Raw genomic sequence first — 20,100 nt, 5'->3', positions numbered from 1 at the left:
CCAACTCGTGTTCATGAGAAACCATATAAGTTGGTTGAGGATCAACCTATTAATCTGTTGCTCACTACAATGGGGTTTGACAATGACAAGAGACAAATATGGGTCACAAAGCTTACTTGGACAACAAAGCATGATGAAGGAACGGATGAAGCTTTGCCACTCAGCTCAACAACCAGCATGGGCTGACCTATTTTGGCTTATATAATTAATAATTCGACTTTTGGCTTGCAAGTTTTTACCTTTCAGTTGAAAGGGTTTTTCTTGCTTTAAGCACTTAGGATTTTATTTTCCTATTTGGATTCTGTTTTTATATGTTTTCTATTTGGATTTGGATTTTAAATTTGTTTCCTGAAAGGATTCAGATATTGGCTAATTCAAGTTGATATTGAATTTCTCTTGGAATTCTGTTGGGTTTAGGTTATTGGTTAAGCCTATAAATACCCCTCTCATGTAATCTTTTAAGATATATGTGATGATTATGTTTTGAGATAAACTATGATTAGTTTTCTTTCTTCTAAACTTCAATTACTGGATTGTTTTGAAGGTTAGATTCAAATTACTTAGTTTCTGGATTGATCTAAGGAATTTGAGATTCAAAGTTCACGTTTCTGGATTGATCGTGTTCATTGAAATATCTTTTTATTCTTGTTTTTGTTTCTTTGTGGTGCGATCCACATCACTATAATAACCATATAGTTTCCATTACTAAACAGCGGCCATAATAAGTGAGTGACAGGGGAGATAGGCGAGCTCTCGTGTACGATTCAGAATTATTGATTTTAAGAAAAGATACATTTTTTGCTGTAGCCTCATTGGCCGTTGTATTAATCCCGGCCCATAGAAGAATCCTGTATTACTTGTTCCCCAGTGTCCATTTTGAAAATTGTATTTTGCTGGACCTACTGAAGCTTCGTCCTCTTCATAAATTATGTTTCCGCCTGTAACTTTTCCCCCCCAGCAATTAATGTGCAGCAAGTACCGATCTATAAAAAACCAGCATAAATTCAAATATGATAATCAAATGTGCAAGGTCAAATGTGCCTTTAGTTGATGTAAAGATGGCTGAAAGCACAAAATTATAAGTGGCATACCCTCTGAACAAGGATTGAGACAGTTTCCGTGCGTCTTGATTTAAATTTTTGGAGTAGGTAACTAAACATTTCAAATGAAAACTTAAACCAAGATCTAGTCATCTCACGTGTAGCAAAAACAAATCGAGCTTACAAGTTATTCCCATAGCTTCTAAACAAGTTTCTGTTAGAGGAAAGAGATGAAGTCTTAGTATTTGATCCAATCGTGAATGTAATGAAGAAAAGATAACATGTGGACTTTGAAGCTTACAATGAATCCCTACAAGTTTGCGGCTCGAGAGAAAAATTATTGTACGATAGATCTATCTGACTGCACAGAAGCATGGATTCCATTAGATGTTTTATTACAGTTCACAAGAATTTTCTAGCAATTTCAATGATGTTAATCAACACTCCAGCTTAAACCTTAAAGCATACTTAAGTAAACCTCCTATGAGACATCCATTTTGACGTACATCGCCTGATTCTGAGTCTGCAAATTTATTATTCTCCAAGTAAAATTTGCTAAGAAAACGCAATGTGCACTTTTCTCATTATTCATCCTAAAAATTACTGTGCTACTTTAACATAGAATTAGAAAAAATTACTTAAAAGAAAAGAGTTCCGTCAGAAAATTATCATTTATCCTGATCTGCTTTAAACCTTACAGCAGTCATTTAGAAATTTCAGATGTGTGCTTACACTTTATGTAAGCTTACACTATTTTTCTTGTGGTCACTTTGTAAACAGATCAACACATAAAAACTTATCGTTACAGGGGTCAATTATCATATATTTTCTTTCGAAACCCTCTTCAGCTAAATCTTAAAAAGAATTGTCATTTAGATATGTAACATATATACTAATACTAGAACATAAGTATTGATGAACATGACACAAACCACTAAACTGAAAATAGGAAAGAAATCAAAGAATGGTTGAAAGTGTATGAAAGCGTACTCTTTGGCATCCCTGTCTATAATCCACTCTGGAATCTTTCTAGTGAGATAGTTGTTAGTAAATAACCTGAGAGGCATGATAGCAAACTTAATGGTTAGAACACAAACATGGATATGTAACGTTATGTCAAAAAAATACTGTACAGAGATAAATCCATGCACTCGTGTAATAAAAACATTCACTATGTTCAACTCGGACTCTACTAAGTATACATATGAGTGTTCGTCGGATATTCATAGCTTGATACATATTGATTGCCACTGCATGTTATTGATCAAAAAAAATAAACTTTTTCGTGAAATTTGATTGCTTACAGTGTCTGAGAGATTTTAGGCCACTAAGATCGCTTTGTATATCTCCTGCCAAATTGTTGAAGCATAGGTCTCTGCAGTAAATAAAACAGTACTGATGATTAAAGGGCTTAAACATGCTTATAAATGAAATTTATGACTTAAATAATGGAAATACTGCATGGGAGTTTGTAATATTACAATTTCTGCAGTTTTGACAGTTGTGAAAGAAATATAGGTATTTCTCCGGATATGTTGCAACTCCTCAACATTTTGTAAGACGTCAAAAAGTAATAATAATTTTTATGAAGTATGGAAATGCGAATGTTATATAAATGTATCACATCTTTGAATAACAGACTCACAAACTCTTTAACTTTGTCACGTTTCCTAGCCGTGGAAATTCTGATGCCCCACCATTTAAATTGCTGATGTATCTGCATAGACGCAAGAGTACTATAGATTGACTGGAAATCCCAAGGATGTCTCAGACAGACCTAAAGAATACTCTAGAAGTAGTTACTTACAATTTGGTTAAATTGATCAAGCTACAAATGCTAGGAGGTATAGGTCCCTCAAAACCACTAGCTTGAATCTCTCTGTTACATAGGTATAGATTTTCACCCCATGAGCCACATAATTGATCATCACAAAACTTTGATTAAGAAATTACAAAAGTTTATATTGTCAACAGAAAAAAAACTTACAATGTCTCAACGAACAAAGCTTCAACGAACCACAATTAGAAGAAAGTCTGAGTGTTGGTATGTTAACGAATTAACAATCAATTATTAATGATTGTGAATGTTAAAATAACAATTATCAATAATTGAAAGAGGTATGGAGATGGCCCGACAGGTTTTGCAAATTTACTAGTTTTCCAAGCGCAGCTGGCACAATCCCATTAAACATGTTGTGTTCAAGGCTCCTGAAAGCGTTCTTTTCAAATTATAATTCAGATGAACATGAATGTGTGTATGCATGTATATTTGAGATAGAAGAAAGCATACAGAAATCTGAGAGCAGAAATGTTTCCCAAATAATCTGGAATTGTTCCTGATAAACGATTCACTGCGAGAGATCTGAAATAAAATATATCTTCACAATATTAATTTCAGTTAGCATATTTAGTGATATGATTATTATTCATCTTGTTAAAAAAATAGTACGACGGTCGATGAAATACTCACATGTACTCCAACTTCGTTGAAGCCCATTCATGAGGTATTGTTCCAGAAAGGTAGTTGCGAGTAAAATCACTGTGAAGATAGTATTAACTTTGAGATAACAGCACGAAAATGGCTAATTAAAACATACAAGCACAAAAACTTTTACATTAAAAATATTTTTAATGTAACGCAGCTTGGCTAAGGATGGTGGAAGTGTGCCATCAAGATCCTGCCATCCGAGGAATCTATATTACAAGGAACAATGATCTCTTGGTCCCACATGAAGAAAAGCTTTTAATACATTTTCCAGAAAGAGCTTAACACAGAGCTGTTAGATTTTGCAACTGTTTTTGAGCTAGTTTACAAGAACCGTGCTTCAGTCTGCACTTTTATATTTTTACAGACTTTAAATGTTACAAGTATAAATGCAAACTAAGATTATAATACAACTTACTTAAGGTTGTCAATTTGACTTAGTCTTGTTAAAATACAGGCATGTCTTGCACAACAATCTCCCCCAATTTGTGAGAAGATTGCTAAACACAAATTCATGCCTGTTAATAAGACTAACCCCAAGTTAAAAAAAATATGGAAAGTGAAAAAATACATAAAGCTTGATAGAATTACAACTTTTATACAACATGAGATTTACAAAGTTTTGAAGGCATTATACGGACTTAGGCAGGCACCACGAGCGTGGTATTCGAAGTTGAATAAAGTACTGGAAGATATTGGTTTCAGCAGATGCCCGTACGAACAGGTTGTTTACACAAGGGTGATCGGTGATGATGTGCTTATTGTGGCTGTATACGTGGATGACTTATTGGTTACTCGCTCGAGTCTAGAAAATTATTAAGGAATTCAAGGAGCAAATGGGGAAAATATTTGACATGAGTGATTTGGGAAAATTGACTTATTATTTGGGAATTGAAGTGATGCAAGGTGATGGTTTTAAGTTAAAGCAAGCAGGATACGCCAGAAAGCTACTCGAAAAATTTGGTATGCTTGAGTGTACTAAATATCCTATGGATCCAAAAGAAATAATACATAAAGATGAAGGGGGTATTCCAGTTGATGCAACTGAATACAAAAGTCTGATAGGTAGTTTGCGGTATCTTGTGCATACACGACCTGATTTGGATTACTCAGTTGGGATCATTAGTCGTTTCATGAAAAAACCAACTACTCTACATCAGAATGCAGCAAAACGTGTGCTGAGATATGTAAAGGGCACTATTGATTTTGGTCTGACGTACACTAAAGACAGTAAGAACAATATCCTATCAGGCTATTCAGATAGCGACTTAGGTGGTAATGTTGAGGATAGAAAAAGCACAAGAGGGATGGCTTTTTATCTTAATGAAGGACTGATTGCTTGGGTCTCCCAGAAGCAGCGTTGCGTGGCTCTCTCCTCTTGTGAGGCTGAGTTCATGGTAGCCACGGCGGCTGCATGTCAAGCTATCTGGTTGAAAAAACTCTTAGGGCAGATTACGGGAAAAGAAGTTGGCCCTGTGACGATCTACATTGATAACAAATCTGCTATAGATTTGGCAAAAAAACCTGTCTTTCATGGTAGGAGCAAGCACATAGATATACTGTTTCACTTTATCAGGGAATGTGTTGAGAAGGGGGAGATTCTTGTCAAGCACGTTCGTACAGAAGAACAACGAGCAGACTGTCTTACAAAGGCTCTCACTACTATTAAGTTTGAAAGGATGAGAAAGCTTCTGGGTGTTGATACAGCAGTGCAGAACAACGTGGACAAACTTTAGATTAAGGGAGAGCTTGTTGGGCCTTTAATCTAAATTTGTGGGCTTTACATTTAATAATCTTGTTTTGTTTTTGTTCGATCAGCAAGTCTGAGTCCGAGTCCAGCCTGTTTTATGCAGTCAATTGGTCGTGGAGATCTTTTAGGTGTTTGTTTTGGTTAACGGTTGAATAAGAATAGTTTGAGGTGAGTCTGTTATCACGTAGTCCTGGTTTTTTACTGGTAGTTTTCTTGTTTGTGTATTTTCCATATATATGTGATAGGGATAAATAAATCCTGATTACCTAATTAAATGTTACAGTTTGAGCTGCAAGACCCAATAAGAAGAAGTATGACATTTAGACCAGAAAGGTTAACACATCGATCAGGCCTGATGGATCAGATCAGGCCTGATGGACCAAAGAAGGCCCAAAAACCCTGATTATTTATTAATTTCGTAATTAATAAATAAGGGAGAAAAATAGCTATTAAGATAAGTCCTAATGGGGATATAAATCCTTGTAGATTGACCTCCAAGGAACCTCATGGGATAAGGAATCAGCTTCCTACTTACTAGGACTCCTAAGTCTATCCTAATTCAGAGGCTTGACCACAAAGTCTCCTATACCAAGTCCAATTCAAGAACTCCCACATCTATATAAAGGGCCTCACCCCACAAATCAGAACTACGTTTTTTGACTTGATCCTTGGCAATCAGCAAGGTACGTAGGCATCTTGTTAAGGCAGATTGAGTCACGAAACACAAGAGCAGTCAAATCGAGCCTTGAAGCTCACGTTCCTTAGTATTAAATACAGCAATTATATATATTAGTTTTTAATCCATAACATTTGGCGCCGTCTGTGGGAACCGAACAACAACCAAAAAATGTTAAGGCAGATTGAGTCACGAAATACAAGAGCAATCAAATCGAGCCTTGAAGCTCACGTTCCTTAGTATTAAATACAGCAATTATATATATTAGTTTTTAATCCATAACATTTTTTACGAGCACAAGAACTCTTACATCTTTTTAATGTAAGGCATCTTGGCTAAGGATGGTGGAGGTTTACCATCAAGATCCTGCCCTTTGAGGAATCTATATTACAAAAAATGAGTATCTCTTTGTCCATTATTACATTCTCCATTAAGAGTTTAACACCGAGCTGTTACTTTTTACAATCAATAGATCATATATTGCAACTGTTTGTTGGAGTCAGTCAAGTTTTCACAGGGGATTTGAAGTTGAAAAAATATATAAAATTTAACGAGTCAGGTACTTACATTCTCTCGACATGACATTCACCCAGGTTGGAGCAATTGCAGATGACCGAATTGTTATATTGTGGCCTTTCCGCTTTTTTTGGAGTGTTCCAGCTTGAGATGCCTGGAACACAAGGATTCTCGTTAAAATTCCAGTCCTTTATCCCCATTTGACTAGCTATTTCACGCAGTGCATCCACTGCAAAAATAGAACTTCTATGTATCAACAGATGAAACAGTTTTGGAAATAGAACATGCCAAAAAAATTGAACTTTACACAAGCTAATACAATAAAGCAGGAGTAATCACACTTCCAATAAAAAAAGTGAATAAGAAACGATGAACATCGATGTATCAAAGACGCTATTATTATAGACTTTGTTTACCTTCCTCCGGGGGAAGACCCCCACTCTGCCCTTCAACAAAACCGTATTTCAACCCTGCTAACATAGCAAAAACAAGTGTAATAACAAACGTAGACTGGAAAGTATTAAAAGCTTTCGTCATCTCTTTTCTTTGAAGTAAAAATTCTTAAGCCTAAGGCATATACCACGATTTCATCTAATATACAGGAGCAAGTGGGAAATTTCTTGCAATTATTGAGTCCTCATCTGATTTGATAGCACCAAGGAGTGGTTCAAAATTGCAGAAGTTTTTCCAACTGGTCTCTTTTTAGTCGAGACATAATGCCCCAGCAGAACATGCAAAATTTCCATGCATAACGTTAAGATTATTCACAACTTTATGCCAACGACCAGTGTAAGTCAATTTAGAGATTAAATCACACCAACTGCTCTGTGTAAGAATAAATAAGTAATAACTGTTTACATATGAAAACTGAGAAAAAACAGCTCATGCGTGGAAGCTCTATTCTTATTAATATCATGCAGTACAGTTCAAATAGAGGTACATAAATTGGGTGGCTAATAACAGAAAAACAATTCTTGTAACCCTTCAATTCTTGGTCTTCTATTTTCTGATTCTTTCTTTGATTAAAAGCCAATCTTTATGATTTTCTTGTTATACCTTCATGATATTATGAATCACCTTATACTTCGAGATAAATGTTGTTTATAATTCAGCTTATTAATTTACATTGCTTATCATATCGTTATCATAGAATTGGATTGTTTTTTAAATATGGATCAGATTCATGGTCGGACCAGATTCGTGGTCATGATAGGCCCATGTGTGCCTTGGATCGAGTATATAGAGCAAAACCGGAAGCCTTGCTCGGGGTTAGTGCGTGACTGATCAGCAACCTAACCTTGGTTTTAAAATAAAAGTGAATATCCAATTCTAATCATCGCTTATAGGAAAATTTGATCCCTTATATCATTTCAAATGATCATTATTTAATCTTAGTGTTGTCATTATGACTTGCTGAGCTAGTTAGCTCACTCTTGCAAATATGTTTATATTTTTTATTCCAATATCATCCGATCATTCGGAGCCTTCAGTCGGAAGACCGTCATTTGATCCATGTCCTGCTCTTCTGTTATATCAGTATCGGTGCAAATCTGTGGATATTAGGTTGTGTGTGCGTGTTTATTAAATAAAAATTGGTATTGATTTTTTGTGTTTAAGGCAACTATGTAGTTAGTGTTATTGTTTTCTTAGTGGTTTTGAGGTGTAAATTAATTACTTTCGATTTTTATGAAATATAGTATTACCCATTTGATAATTTCATGTCAAATATCACCCGTGCATACTATTACACCACAAAGGAACAATTTGACTTTATATTGATATTCCCATGTGTATATCAACATTAATCTTCACTTAGACATGTTCAATTTCAACTCATATTTTGTTACTTGTATTTGCCCCTTGCATAAATAGAACATGGTAAGTCCTGCTTTTGTTTGTTAGTAATCTACTAGTCTTGAGTCCTTTGCATTTCACATAATATCTACTCAAATTGAATTCTATATGATGTGAATATGAAAGGAAATTTGGTTGAGGATCAGCCTATTAATCTGTTGCTCACTACAATGGGGTTTGACAATGACAAGAGACAAATATGGGTCACAAAGCTTACTTGGACAACAAAGCATGATGAAGGAACGGATGAAGCTTTGCCACTCAGCTCAACAACCAGCATGGGCTGACCTATTTTGGCTTATATAATTAATAATTCGACTTTTGGCTTGCAAGTTTTTACCTTTCAGTTGAAAGGGTTTTTCTTTCTTTAAGCACTTAGGATTTTATTTTCCTATTTGGATTCTGTTTTTATATATTTTCTATTTGGATTTGGATTTTAAATTTGTTTCCTGAAAGGATTCAGATATTGGCTAATTCAAGCTGATATTGAATTTCTCTTGGAATTCTGTTGGGTTTAGGTTATTGGTTAAGCCTATAAATACCCCTCTAATGTAATCTTTTAAGATATATGTGATGATTATGTTTTGAGATAAACTATGATTAGTTTTCTTTCTTCTAAACTTCAATTACTGGATTGTTTTGAAGGTTAGATTCAAATTACTTAGTTTCTGGATTGATCTAAGGAATTTGAGATTCAAAGTTCACGTTTCTGGATTGATCGTGTTCATTGAAATATCCTTTTCTTCTTGTTTTTGTTTCTTTGTGGTGCGATCCACATCAATTTGGTATCAAGAGCCAAGGTTTTTTTTTCTCCAATTTCCTAATAGTTGGGAGATCTAGGTTCTGAAAAAAAAAATTACTATTCACGGTACTGTTCACGGGGGGTACTGTTCACGGGGTACTGTTCACAGGTTACTGTTCACGGTACTGTTCACGGGTTACTGTTCACGTGCACTGTTCATCAGAAAATTTTTTTCCCCTTCGTATTTTTCATATGGCTACCGATGAATTACTCATGAAATTAATTAAAAAATTGGAGGATATAGATGTACGAACGGAAAAGCTTGCTGATTCAACAGAGTCTAGATTGGAAGCGGTTGGTAAACTTTTACTTAAGGTGCAAAACGACAAGACACATGATGAACTTGTTGATTCGGGTGATTCTGTTTCACCTAAAGAGAAAAACTTTAAAATTGATGACCGTGGGATTAAACTTGATGATTTTACAGGATTAGGCAGCCCAGACGATTTTCTTGAATGGGTTCGACAAGTTGAGAAGATTTCTGATTATAAGCGGTTTGATGATAAGACACGATTTCAAATTGCTACGATCAGACTTACAAAGAATGCAGGATTATGGTTTGAGAAGCTGAAGGCAAGAAGAGCTAGATCTGGAAAAGAAAAGATCATGACTTGGACAACTTTAAAGAAAAAACTTCGTGCAAGGTATCTTCCGGATGATTACGAACAGGTACAATACTTGAAGCTCACCTCCCTTTCTCAAGATACAATGAGTGTTTGAGAGTATGTTGCTGAATTTGATAGATTATGCTTAATTTGTGACTTGGCGGAAAAAGAAACAATGAAAATTGCAAGGTTTATTCGTGGATTAAAACGACCTATTGCAAAAAAGGTAGAATTACATTCATATAGCTCGTTTAATGATGTTTGCAAGCTAGCTATAAAAATAGAATCTCATTAAGAAGAGGAGAAACTGAAATCTACTTTTAAAGGGTTTGGGTCTGGTACTTCCAAAGGGACTGGACAGTTTAAATCTAATTTTTCCGATGACTCTACACAAGCTTCGCTGAAAAGTCAATCGACTGGCTTTACTGCACAACCAGAGACTTCTTCATCGGCCGAGAAGAAGGCTGAAAGGCAGAAAGTGTATGTGTCTAAAGAAGAGTTCGATAGTCGACGAAAGTGTTTTAAGTGTCAAGGTAAAGGACATATTGCAAGTGAGTGTCCTTCTAGAAGAACTCTTACTATGAAGCAATACATGGAGTGGGATGCAGAGGAACAGTTCTTACAATTTCTCCCAGAAGTGACTCAAGAGAAATTAGTCAATAATGACGGAGATGAACTTGCATATGCAGAGAATGATGCTAATTTGCTTGTTGTTCGTAGGATTTTACACACAGAGACTACACCAAATACTGATCAACGAGAAAACTTATTTCACACAAGGTGTAAAGTTGGGGATCGAACTTGCAATATGATTATTGATAGTGGATCATGCACGAACGTTGCATCCATTGACATGGTCAATAAGCTAAATCTTCCAACTCGTGTTCATGAGAAACCATATAAGTTGAATTGGCTTGATGACGCGAAGGGTTTAGACGTGAAAAAGCAAGCCTTGGTGAGTTTTTCGATTGGTAGTTATAAGGATGAGTATGGTGCGATGTAATTCCTATGAGTGCATGTCATCTTTTACTTGGAAGACCATGGCAATTTGATAGAAAGGTAATGCATGAAGGTGATACTAATGTTTATTCGGTACAAGTTGGGAGTAAACGTATTAAACTCCAACCTTTGTCTCCTAATGAGTATTATGAACATATGCGTGATTCAAAGAAGAAAACTAGCTTATTTTTGTCAGGAAAAGAATTTGAAAAGGAGGCGGCTACAAATGGGGGTATAGTATATGCTTTGTTTATAAAGAAAATAACTCCTAATCAAGGCGATTCAGATCCACTTCTTCATGATTTGCTCGCTGAATTTGGTGATGTTTTTCCAGATGAGTTACCTACTGGTTTACCTCCAGTACGAGGAATCGAGCATGCAATTGATCTTATTCCTGGTGCTCCTTTACCTAATAAACCTGCTTATAGATGTGATCCAGAGGCCTCTAAAGAGCTTCAGAGACAAATTGAAGATTTGATTGAAAAAGGTCTTGTACGCGAGAGTATGAGTCCTTGTGCGGTTCCCGCTTTGCTAGTTCCAAAGAAGGATGGAACATGGAGAATGTGTGTTGATTCTAGAGCGGTGAACAATATTACCATCAAATATCGTTTCACTATGCCTCGATTAGAAGACATGCTTGATGAGTTGCATGGTGCGACAATTTTCTCTAAGATTGATCTTCGAAGTGGATATCATCAAATGCGGATTCGTGAAGGTGATGAATGGAAAACAGCTTTTAAAACTAAACAAGGATTATATGAGTGGATGGTGATGCCTTTTGGTCTTTGCAATGCCCCTAGCTCCTTTATGCGGCTCATGAATGAGGTACTTCGTCCTTTCCTAAACAAATTTAGCGTTGTCTATCTTGATGATATTCTGGTTTATAGTAGAGATAAATTTGAGCATATGCATCACCTTAGACTTTTGTTTGAAAAGTTGCGAGACCGGAAACTTTTTGGTAAACTCGAGAAGTGTTCTTTTATGGTATCGCGTATCTCGTTTCTTGGTTATATTATTTCTGATTGTGGAGTACAAGTTGATCCTGAAAAGGTTATAGCTATTTCTTCCTGGGTTGTTCCTCAAACCGTGCATGAGGTGCGGAGTTTTCATGGATTGGCTTCTTTTTATAGAAGATTTATCAAAAACTTTTCTTCTATTACGGCTCCTATTACCGAGCTACTCAAAAAGGGTGAGTTTGAATGGTCTAATCAAGCTCAAAAGGCATTCGATGAGATTAAGGAAAAGCTTTGTAATGCTCCAGTTTTAGCCTTACCAGATTTTAATACACTATTCGAGGTTGAGTGTGATGCAAGTGGAGTTGGTATAGGTGCTGTTTTGATTCAAGCAAAAAGACCTATTTCATTTTTTAGTGAAAAGCTGACTGGCGCAAAACACAACTATTCTAATTATGATCGTGAGTTTTATGCTATTGTCCGAGCATTGGATCATTGGTCGCATTATTTGCGTCCCAAACCTTTTGTGTTATATTCTGATCATGAAGCGCTAAAGTTCATTAATAGACAACAAAAGTTGAACTATCGTCATGCTAAATGGGTGGAATTTCTTCAATCTTTCACATTTTCCTCAAAATACAAAGAAGGAAAGTCTAATGTCGTGGCAGATGCTTTTTCAAGGAGGGCATATTTGTTAGCTATGGTTGATGCTCGAATTCTTGGTTTTGAGCTTCTTAAAGGCTTGTATGCATCTGATGTTGATTTTGCACAAGAATTCAGTTCTCCAACTCAGAATTACACCATTCAAGATGGGTTTGTTTTTAAGGGGAATAAGCTTTGTATTCCTCATTGTGGTGTGCGTGAGTTACTTGTTCGTGAAGTACATAGTGGTGCTATTGCCGGCCATTTTGGGGTGCATAAAACTTTGGATTTGTTAAATGAGAGTTTTTTCTGGCCTCGAATGATTCGAGATGTTCAATCAGTGGTTTCTAGATGTGCTACTTGTCAAAAGGCCAAAAGTACATTTTCTAAGGGTTTGTATACTCCACTTCCTGTTGCTGAAGTTCCGTGGGATAGTGTAAGTATGGATTTTATCATTGGTTTGCAAAGAACGCAAAGAGGGAAGGATTCTATAATGGTTGTCGATGATCATTTTTCAAAGATGGCTCACTTTATTCCAATGACTAAGACGGATGATGCACAACATGTTGCTGATCTCTATTTTAAGGAGATTGTTCGTTTGCATGGTATTCCACGAAGCATTGTTTCTGATCGAGATTCAAAGTTTTTGAGTCACTTTTGGAAGTGTTTATGGAGATGGCTTGGAACTAAGTTGCTATTTAGCACATCTCATCATCCTCAGACGGATGGCCAAAATGAGGTGACTAACAGGACTTTAGGTACCTTACTTCATGGATTAGTAGGCAAGACTCAAAAGGATTGGGATATCAAGTTATGTCATGCCGAGTTTGCTTATAATCGATCTCATTCTTCTACTACCTCCCGTTCTCCTTTTGAAGTGGTTTATGGTATTAACCCATTTCTTCCAATTGATTTGCTTCCTTTACACAAAGATGATATTCACACTGATGCCAAGAATCGTTTGGATGTCTTTAAGAAGACCTGTGAGCAAGTAAAAGAGAGGATTGAGAAGATGAATGCACTTTACAAGGCTCGAGCCGACAAGAGGCGTAAGCAACCTGTATTCAAACCTGGAGATCTTGTTTGGGTTCATTTGCGAAAAGAAAGGTTTCCAAGCAAAAGAAAGAACAAGCTTATGCCAAGGGCAGATGGTCCATTTGAGGTACTTGAAGCTTATGGAGATAGCGCTTACAAGATAGATCTACCAAGTAACTTTGGCGGTGTTAGTGCAACTTTTAATGTGGGTGACCTTTCTCCTTACTTGGATGATGTGAATTTGAGGGCAAATTTTTTTGATGAGGGGGAGAATGATGTGAATATGAAAGGAAATTTGGTTGAGGATCAACCTATTAATCTGTTGCTCACTACAATGGGGTTTGACAATGACAAGAGACAAATATGGGTCACAAAGCTTACTTGGACAACAAAGCATGATGAAGGAACGGATGAAGCTTTGCCACTCAGCTCAACAACCAGCATGGGCTGACCTATTTTGGCTTATATAATTAATAATTCGACTTTTGGCTTGCAAGTTTTTACCTTTCAGTTGAAAGGGTTTTTCTTGCTTTAAGCACTTAGGATTTTATTTTCCTATTTGGATTCTGTTTTTATATGTTTTCTATTTGGATTTGGATTTTAAATTTGTTTCCTGAAAGGATTCAGATATTGGCTAATTCAAGCTGATATTGAATTTCTCTTGGAATTCTGTTGGGTTTAGGTTATTGGTTAAGCCTATAAATACCCCTCTCATGTAATCTTTTAAGATATATGTGATGATTATGTTTTGAGATAAACTATGATTAGTTTTCTTTCTTCTAAACTTCAATTACTGGATTGTTTTAAAGGTTAGATTCAAATTACTTAGTTTCTGGATTGATCTAAGGAATTTGAGATTCAAAGTTCACGTTTCTGGATTGATCGTGTTCATTGAAATATCTTTTTCTTCTTGTTTTTGTTTCTTTGTGGTGCGATCCACATCACTATAATAACCATATAGTTTCCATTACTAAACAGCGGCCATAATAAGTGAGTGACAGGGGAGATAGACGAGCTCTCGTGTACGATTCAGAATTATTGATTTTAAAAAAAGATACATTTTTTGCTGTAGCCTCATTGGCCGTTGTATTAATCCCGGCGCATAGAAGAATCCTGTATTACTTGTTCCCCAGTGTCCATTTTGAAAATTGTATTTTGCTGGACCTACTGAAGCTTCGTCCTCTTCATAAATTATGTTTCCGCCTGTAACTTTTCCCCCCCCAGCAATTAATGTGCAGCAAGTACCGATCTATAAAAAACCAGCATAAATTCAAATATGATAATCAAATGTGCAAGGTCAAATGTGCCTTTAGTTGATGTAAAGATGGCTGAAAGCACAAAATTATAAGTGGCATACCCTCTGAACAAGGATTGAGACAGTTTCCGTGCGTCTTGATTTAAATTTTTGGAGCAGGTAACTAAACATTTCAAATGAAAACTTAAACCAAGATCTAGTCATCTCACGTGTAGCAAAAACAAATCGAGCTTACAAGTTATTCCCATAGCTTCTAAACAAGTTTCTGTTAGAGGAAAGAGATGAAGTCTTAGTACTTGATCCAATCGTGAATGTAATGAAGAAAAGATAACATGTGGACTTTGAAGCTTACAATGAATCCCTACAAGTTTGCGGCTCGAGAGAAAAATTATTGTACGATAGATCTATCTGACTGCACAGAAGCATGGATTCCATTAGATGTTTTATTACAGTTCACAAGAATTTTCTAGCAATTTCAATGATGTTAATCAACACTCCAGCTTAAACCTTAAAGCATACTTAAGTAAACCTCCTATGAGACATCCATTTTGACGTACATCGCCTGATTCTGAGTCTGCAAATTTATTATTCTCCAAGTAAAATTTGCTAAGAAAACGCAATGTGCACTTTTCTTATTATTCATCCTAAAAATTATTGTGCTACTTTAACATAGAATTAGAAACAATTACTTAAAAGAAAAGAGTTCCGTCAGAAAATTATCATTTATCCTGATCTGCTTTAAACCTTACAGCAGTCATATAGAAATTTCAGATGTGTGCTTACACTTATGTAAGCTTACACTATTTTTCTTGTGGTCACTTTGTAAACAGATCAACACATAAAAACTTATCGTTACAGGGGTCAATTATCATATATTTTCTTTCGAAACCCTCTTCAGCTAAATCTTAAAAAGAATTGTCATTTAGATATGTAACATATATACTAATACTAGAACATAAGTATTGATGAACATGACACAAACCACTAAACTGAAAATAGGAAAGAAATCAAAGAACGGTTGAAAGTGTATGAAAGCGTACTCTTTGGCATCCCTGTCTATAATCCACTCCGGAATCTTTCTAGTGAGATAGTTGTTAGTAAATAACCTGAGAGGCATGATAGCAAACTTAATGGTTGGAACACAAACATGGATATGTAACGTTATGTCAAAAAAATACTGTACAGAGATAAATCCATGCACTCGTGTAATAAAAACATTCACTATGTTCAACTCGGACTCTACTAAGTATACATATGAGTGTTCGTCGGATATTCATAGCTTGATACATATTGATTGCCACTGCATGTTATTGATCAAAAAAAATAAACTTTTTCGTGAAATTTGATTGCTTACAGTGTCTGAGAGATTTTAGGCCACTAAGATCGCTTTGTATATCTCCTGCCAAATTGTTGAAGCATAGGTCTCTGCAGTAAATAAAACAGTACTGATGATTAAAGGGCTTAAACATGCTTATAAATGAAATTTATGACTTAAATAATGGAAATACTGCATGGGAGTTTGTAATATTACAATTTCTGCAGTTTTGACAGTTGTGAAAGAAATATAGGTATTTCTCCGGATATGTTGCAACTCCTCAACATTTTGTAAGACGTCAAAAAGTAATAATAATTTTTATGAAGTATGGAAATGCGAATGTTATATAAATGTATCACATCTTTGAATAACAGACTCACAAACTCTTTAACTTTATCACGTTTCCTAGCCGTGGAAATTCTGATGCCCCACCATTTAAATTGCTGATGTATCTGCATAGACGCAAGAGTACTATAGATTGACTGGAAATCCCAAGGATGTCTCAGACAGACCTAAAGAATACTCTAGAAGTAGTTACTTACAATTTGATTAAATTGATCAAGCTACAAATGCTAGGAGGTATAGGTCCCTCAAAACCACTAGCTTGAATCTCTCTGTTACATAGGTATAGATTTTCACCCCATGAGCCACATAATTGATCATCACAAAACTTTGATTAAGAAATTACAAAAGTTTATATTGTCAACAGAAAAAAAACTTACAATGTCTCAACGAACAAAGCTTCAACGAACCACAATTAGAAGAAAGTCCGAGTGTTGGTATGTTAACGAATTAACAATCAATTATTAATGATTGTGAATGTTAAAATAACAATTATCGATAATTGAAAGAGGTATGGAGATGGCCTGACAGGTTTTGCAAATTTACTAGTTTTCCAAGCGCAGCTGGCACAATCCCATTAAACATGTTGTGTTCAAGGCTCCTGAAAGCGTTCTTTTCAAATTATAATTCAGATGAACATGAATGTGTGTATGCATGTGTATTTGAGATAGAAGAAAGCATACAGAAATCTGAGAGCAGAAATGTTTCCCAAATAATCTGGAATTGTTCCTGATAAACGATTCACTGCGAGAGATCTGAAATAAAATATATCTTCACAATATTAATTTCAGTTAGCATATTTAGTGATATGATTATTATTCATCTTGTTAAAAAAATAGTACGACGGTCGATGAAATACTCACATGTACTCCAACTTCGTTGAAGCCTATTCATGAGGTATTGTTCCAGAAAGGTAGTTGCGAGTAAAATCACTGTGAAGATAGTATTAACTTTGAGATAACAACACGAAAATGGTTAATTAAAACATATAAGCACAAAAACTTTTACATTAAAAATATTTTTAATGTAACGCAGCTTGGCTAAGGATGGTGGAAGTGTGCCATCAAGATCCTGCCATCCGAGGAATCTATATTACAAGGAACAATGATCTCTTGGTCCCACATGAAGAAAAGCTTTTAATACATTTTCCAGAAAGAGCTTAACACAGAGCTGTTAGATTTTGCAACTGTTTTTGAGCTAGTTTACAAGAACCATGCTTTAGTCTGCACTTTTATATTTTTACAGACTTTAAATGTTACAAGTATAAATGCAAACTAAGATTACAATACAACTTACTTAGGGTTGTCAATTTGACTTAGTCTTGTTAAAATACAGGCATGTCTTGCACAACAATCTCCCCCAATTTGTGAGAAGATTGCTAAACACAAATTCATGCCTGTTAATAAGACTAACCCCAAGTTAAAAAAAATATGGAAAGTGAAAAAATACATAAAGCTTGATAGAATTACAAATTTTATACAACATGAGATTTACAAAGTTCTGAAGGCATTATACGGACTTAGGCAGGCACCACGAGCGTGGTATTCGAAGTTGAATAAAGTACTGGAAGATATTGGTTTCAGCAGATGCCCGTACGAACAGGTTGTTTACACAAGGGTGATCGGTGATGATATGCTTATTGTGGCTGTATACGTGGATGACTTATTGGTTACTCGCTCGAGTCTAGAAAATTATTAAGGAATTCAAGGAGCAAATGGGGAAAATATTTGACATGAGTGATTTGGGAAAATTGACTTATTATTTGGGAATCGAAGTGATGCAAGGTGATGGTTTTAAGTTAAAGCAAGCAGGATACGCCAGAAAGCTACTCGAAAAATTTGGTATGCTTGAGTGTACTAAATATCCTATGGATCCAAAAGAAATAATACATAAAGATGAAGGGGTATTCCAGTTGATGCAACTGAATACAAAAGTCTGATAGGTAGTTTGCGGTATCTTGTGCATACACGACCTGATTTGGCTTACTCAGTTGGGATCATTAGTCGTTTCATGAAAAAACCAACTACTTTACATCAGAATGCAGCAAAATGTGTGCTGAGATATGTAAAGGGCACTATTGATTTTGGTCTGACGTACACTAAAGACAGTAAGAACAATATCCTATCAGGCTATTCAGATAGCGACTTAGGTGGTAATGTTGAGGATAGAAAAAGCACAGGAGGGATGGCTTTTTATCTCAATGAAGGACTGATTGCTTGGGTCTCCCAGAAGCAGCGCTGCGTGGCTCTCTCCTCTTGTGAGGCTGAGTTCATGGCAGCCACGGCGGCTGCATGTCAAGCTATCTGGTTGAAAAAACTCTTAGGGCAGATTACGGGAAAAGAAGTTGGCCCTGTGACGATCTACATTGATAACAAATCTGCTATAGATTTGGCAAAAAAACCTGTCTTTCATGGTAGGAGCAAGCACATAGATATACTGTTTCACTTTATCAGGGAATGTGTTGAGAAGGGGGAGATTCTTGTCAAGCACGTTCGTACAGAAGAACAACGAGCAGACTGTCTTACAAAGGCTCTCACTACTATTAAGTTTGAAAGGATGAGAAAGCTTCTGGGTGTTGATACAGCAGTGCAGAACAACGTGGACAAACTTTAGATTAAGGGAGAGCTTGTTGGGCCTTTAATCTAAATTTGTGGGCTTTACATTTAATAATCTTGTTTTGTTTTTGTTCGATCAGCAAGTCTGAGTCCGAGTCCAGCCTGTTTTATGCAGTCAATTGGTCGTGGAGATCTTTTAGGTGTTTGTTTTGGTTAACGGTTGAATAAGAATAGTTTGAGGTGAGTCTGTTATCACGTAGTCCTGGTTTTTTACTGGTAGTTTTCTTGTTTGTGTATTTTCCATATATATGTGATAGGGATAAATAAATCCTGATTACATAATTAAATGTTACAGTTTGAGCTGCAAGACCCAATAAGAAGATGTATGACATTCAGACCAGAAAGGTTAACACATCGATCAGGCCTGATGGACCAGATCAGGCCTGATGGACCAAAGAAGGCCCAAAAACCCTGATTATTTATTAATTTCGTAATTAATAAATAAGGGAGAAAAATAGCTATTAAGATAAGTCCTAATGGGGATATAAATCCTTGTAGATTGACCTCCAAGGAACCTCATGGGATAAGGAATCAGCTTCCTACTTACTAGGACTCCTAAGTCTATCCTAATTCAGAGGCTTGACCACAAAGTCTCCTATACCAAGTCCAATTCAAGGACTCCCACATCTATATAAAGGGCCTCACCCCACAAATCAGAACTACGTTTTTTGACTTGATCCTTGGCAATCAGCAAGGTACGTAGGCATCTTGTTAAGGCAGATTGAGTCACGAAACACAAGAGCAGTCAAATCGAGCCTTGAAGCTCACGTTCCTTAGTATTAAATACAGCAATTATATATATTAGTTTTTAATCCATAACATTTGGCGCCGTCTGTGGGAACCGAACAACAACCATGACGAGAACACGGAGAACAACTAGCGCTCTGGAGGAGGGAACACCATCAGGGACAACTCAGGTGATTTCGTCAACCGTGGAGATTCCTCCCCACTCAACTTATGCATCTACTCAGGCGGAAGCCCAGATAGGGGCAACTCAACCTCCGCCACAAGGGACGACTCCCCCGACTATTCAAAGAAGTGGATATGCTGGGCGAAGTGAAGCACGAGGGCAATCGCCCCTATATACGAGGTTTGGCTCCTATCCCCGAGGATCGGAAATTTTCTGGTCCTTACACTGAGAGAGACTTCGAATCTTCAGATGATGAAGTGGCCCCAAGAAGGAGGCGTCCTGGCAAAGATCGATGTCCGATGGAAG

At 36.2% G+C, this 20,100-nt stretch overlaps 1 protein-coding gene and 1 pseudogene across 1 annotated transcript; one reads left to right on the top strand and one right to left on the bottom strand.

The window, feature by feature from the left end:
• Nucleotides 1-202: 202 nt before the first annotated feature.
• LOC141678194 (putative leucine-rich repeat receptor-like serine/threonine-protein kinase At3g14840) lies at nucleotides 203-7,080 on the bottom strand. Its single transcript, XM_074484453.1, has 12 exons — nucleotides 6,884-7,080; nucleotides 6,519-6,696; nucleotides 3,511-3,579; nucleotides 3,331-3,402; nucleotides 3,028-3,248; nucleotides 2,848-2,919; nucleotides 2,686-2,757; nucleotides 2,345-2,415; nucleotides 2,031-2,096; nucleotides 1,342-1,401; nucleotides 1,092-1,254; nucleotides 203-983 (listed from the first exon to the last, which is right to left on the bottom strand). Exons 1-5 carry the CDS (start codon nucleotides 7,002-7,004, stop codon nucleotides 3,143-3,145), a joined length of 546 nt encoding a protein of 181 aa, XP_074340554.1. The 5' UTR covers nucleotides 7,005-7,080; the 3' UTR covers nucleotides 203-983; nucleotides 1,092-1,254; nucleotides 1,342-1,401; nucleotides 2,031-2,096; nucleotides 2,345-2,415; nucleotides 2,686-2,757; nucleotides 2,848-2,919; nucleotides 3,028-3,142.
• Nucleotides 7,081-9,315: 2,235 nt separating this feature from the next.
• LOC141679546 (uncharacterized) lies at nucleotides 9,316-13,808 on the top strand (annotated as a pseudogene).
• The last annotated feature ends 6,292 nt before the right edge of the window (nucleotides 13,809-20,100 follow it).

Source organism: Apium graveolens, chromosome 8 (genome assembly GCF_009905375.1).
Source record: "Apium graveolens cultivar Ventura chromosome 8, ASM990537v1, whole genome shotgun sequence".
Classification (NCBI taxonomy): domain Eukaryota; kingdom Viridiplantae; phylum Streptophyta; class Magnoliopsida; order Apiales; family Apiaceae; genus Apium; species Apium graveolens.
The sequence above is the reverse complement of the archived record's forward strand: the minus strand, read 5'-3'. Positions and strand labels throughout refer to the sequence as shown.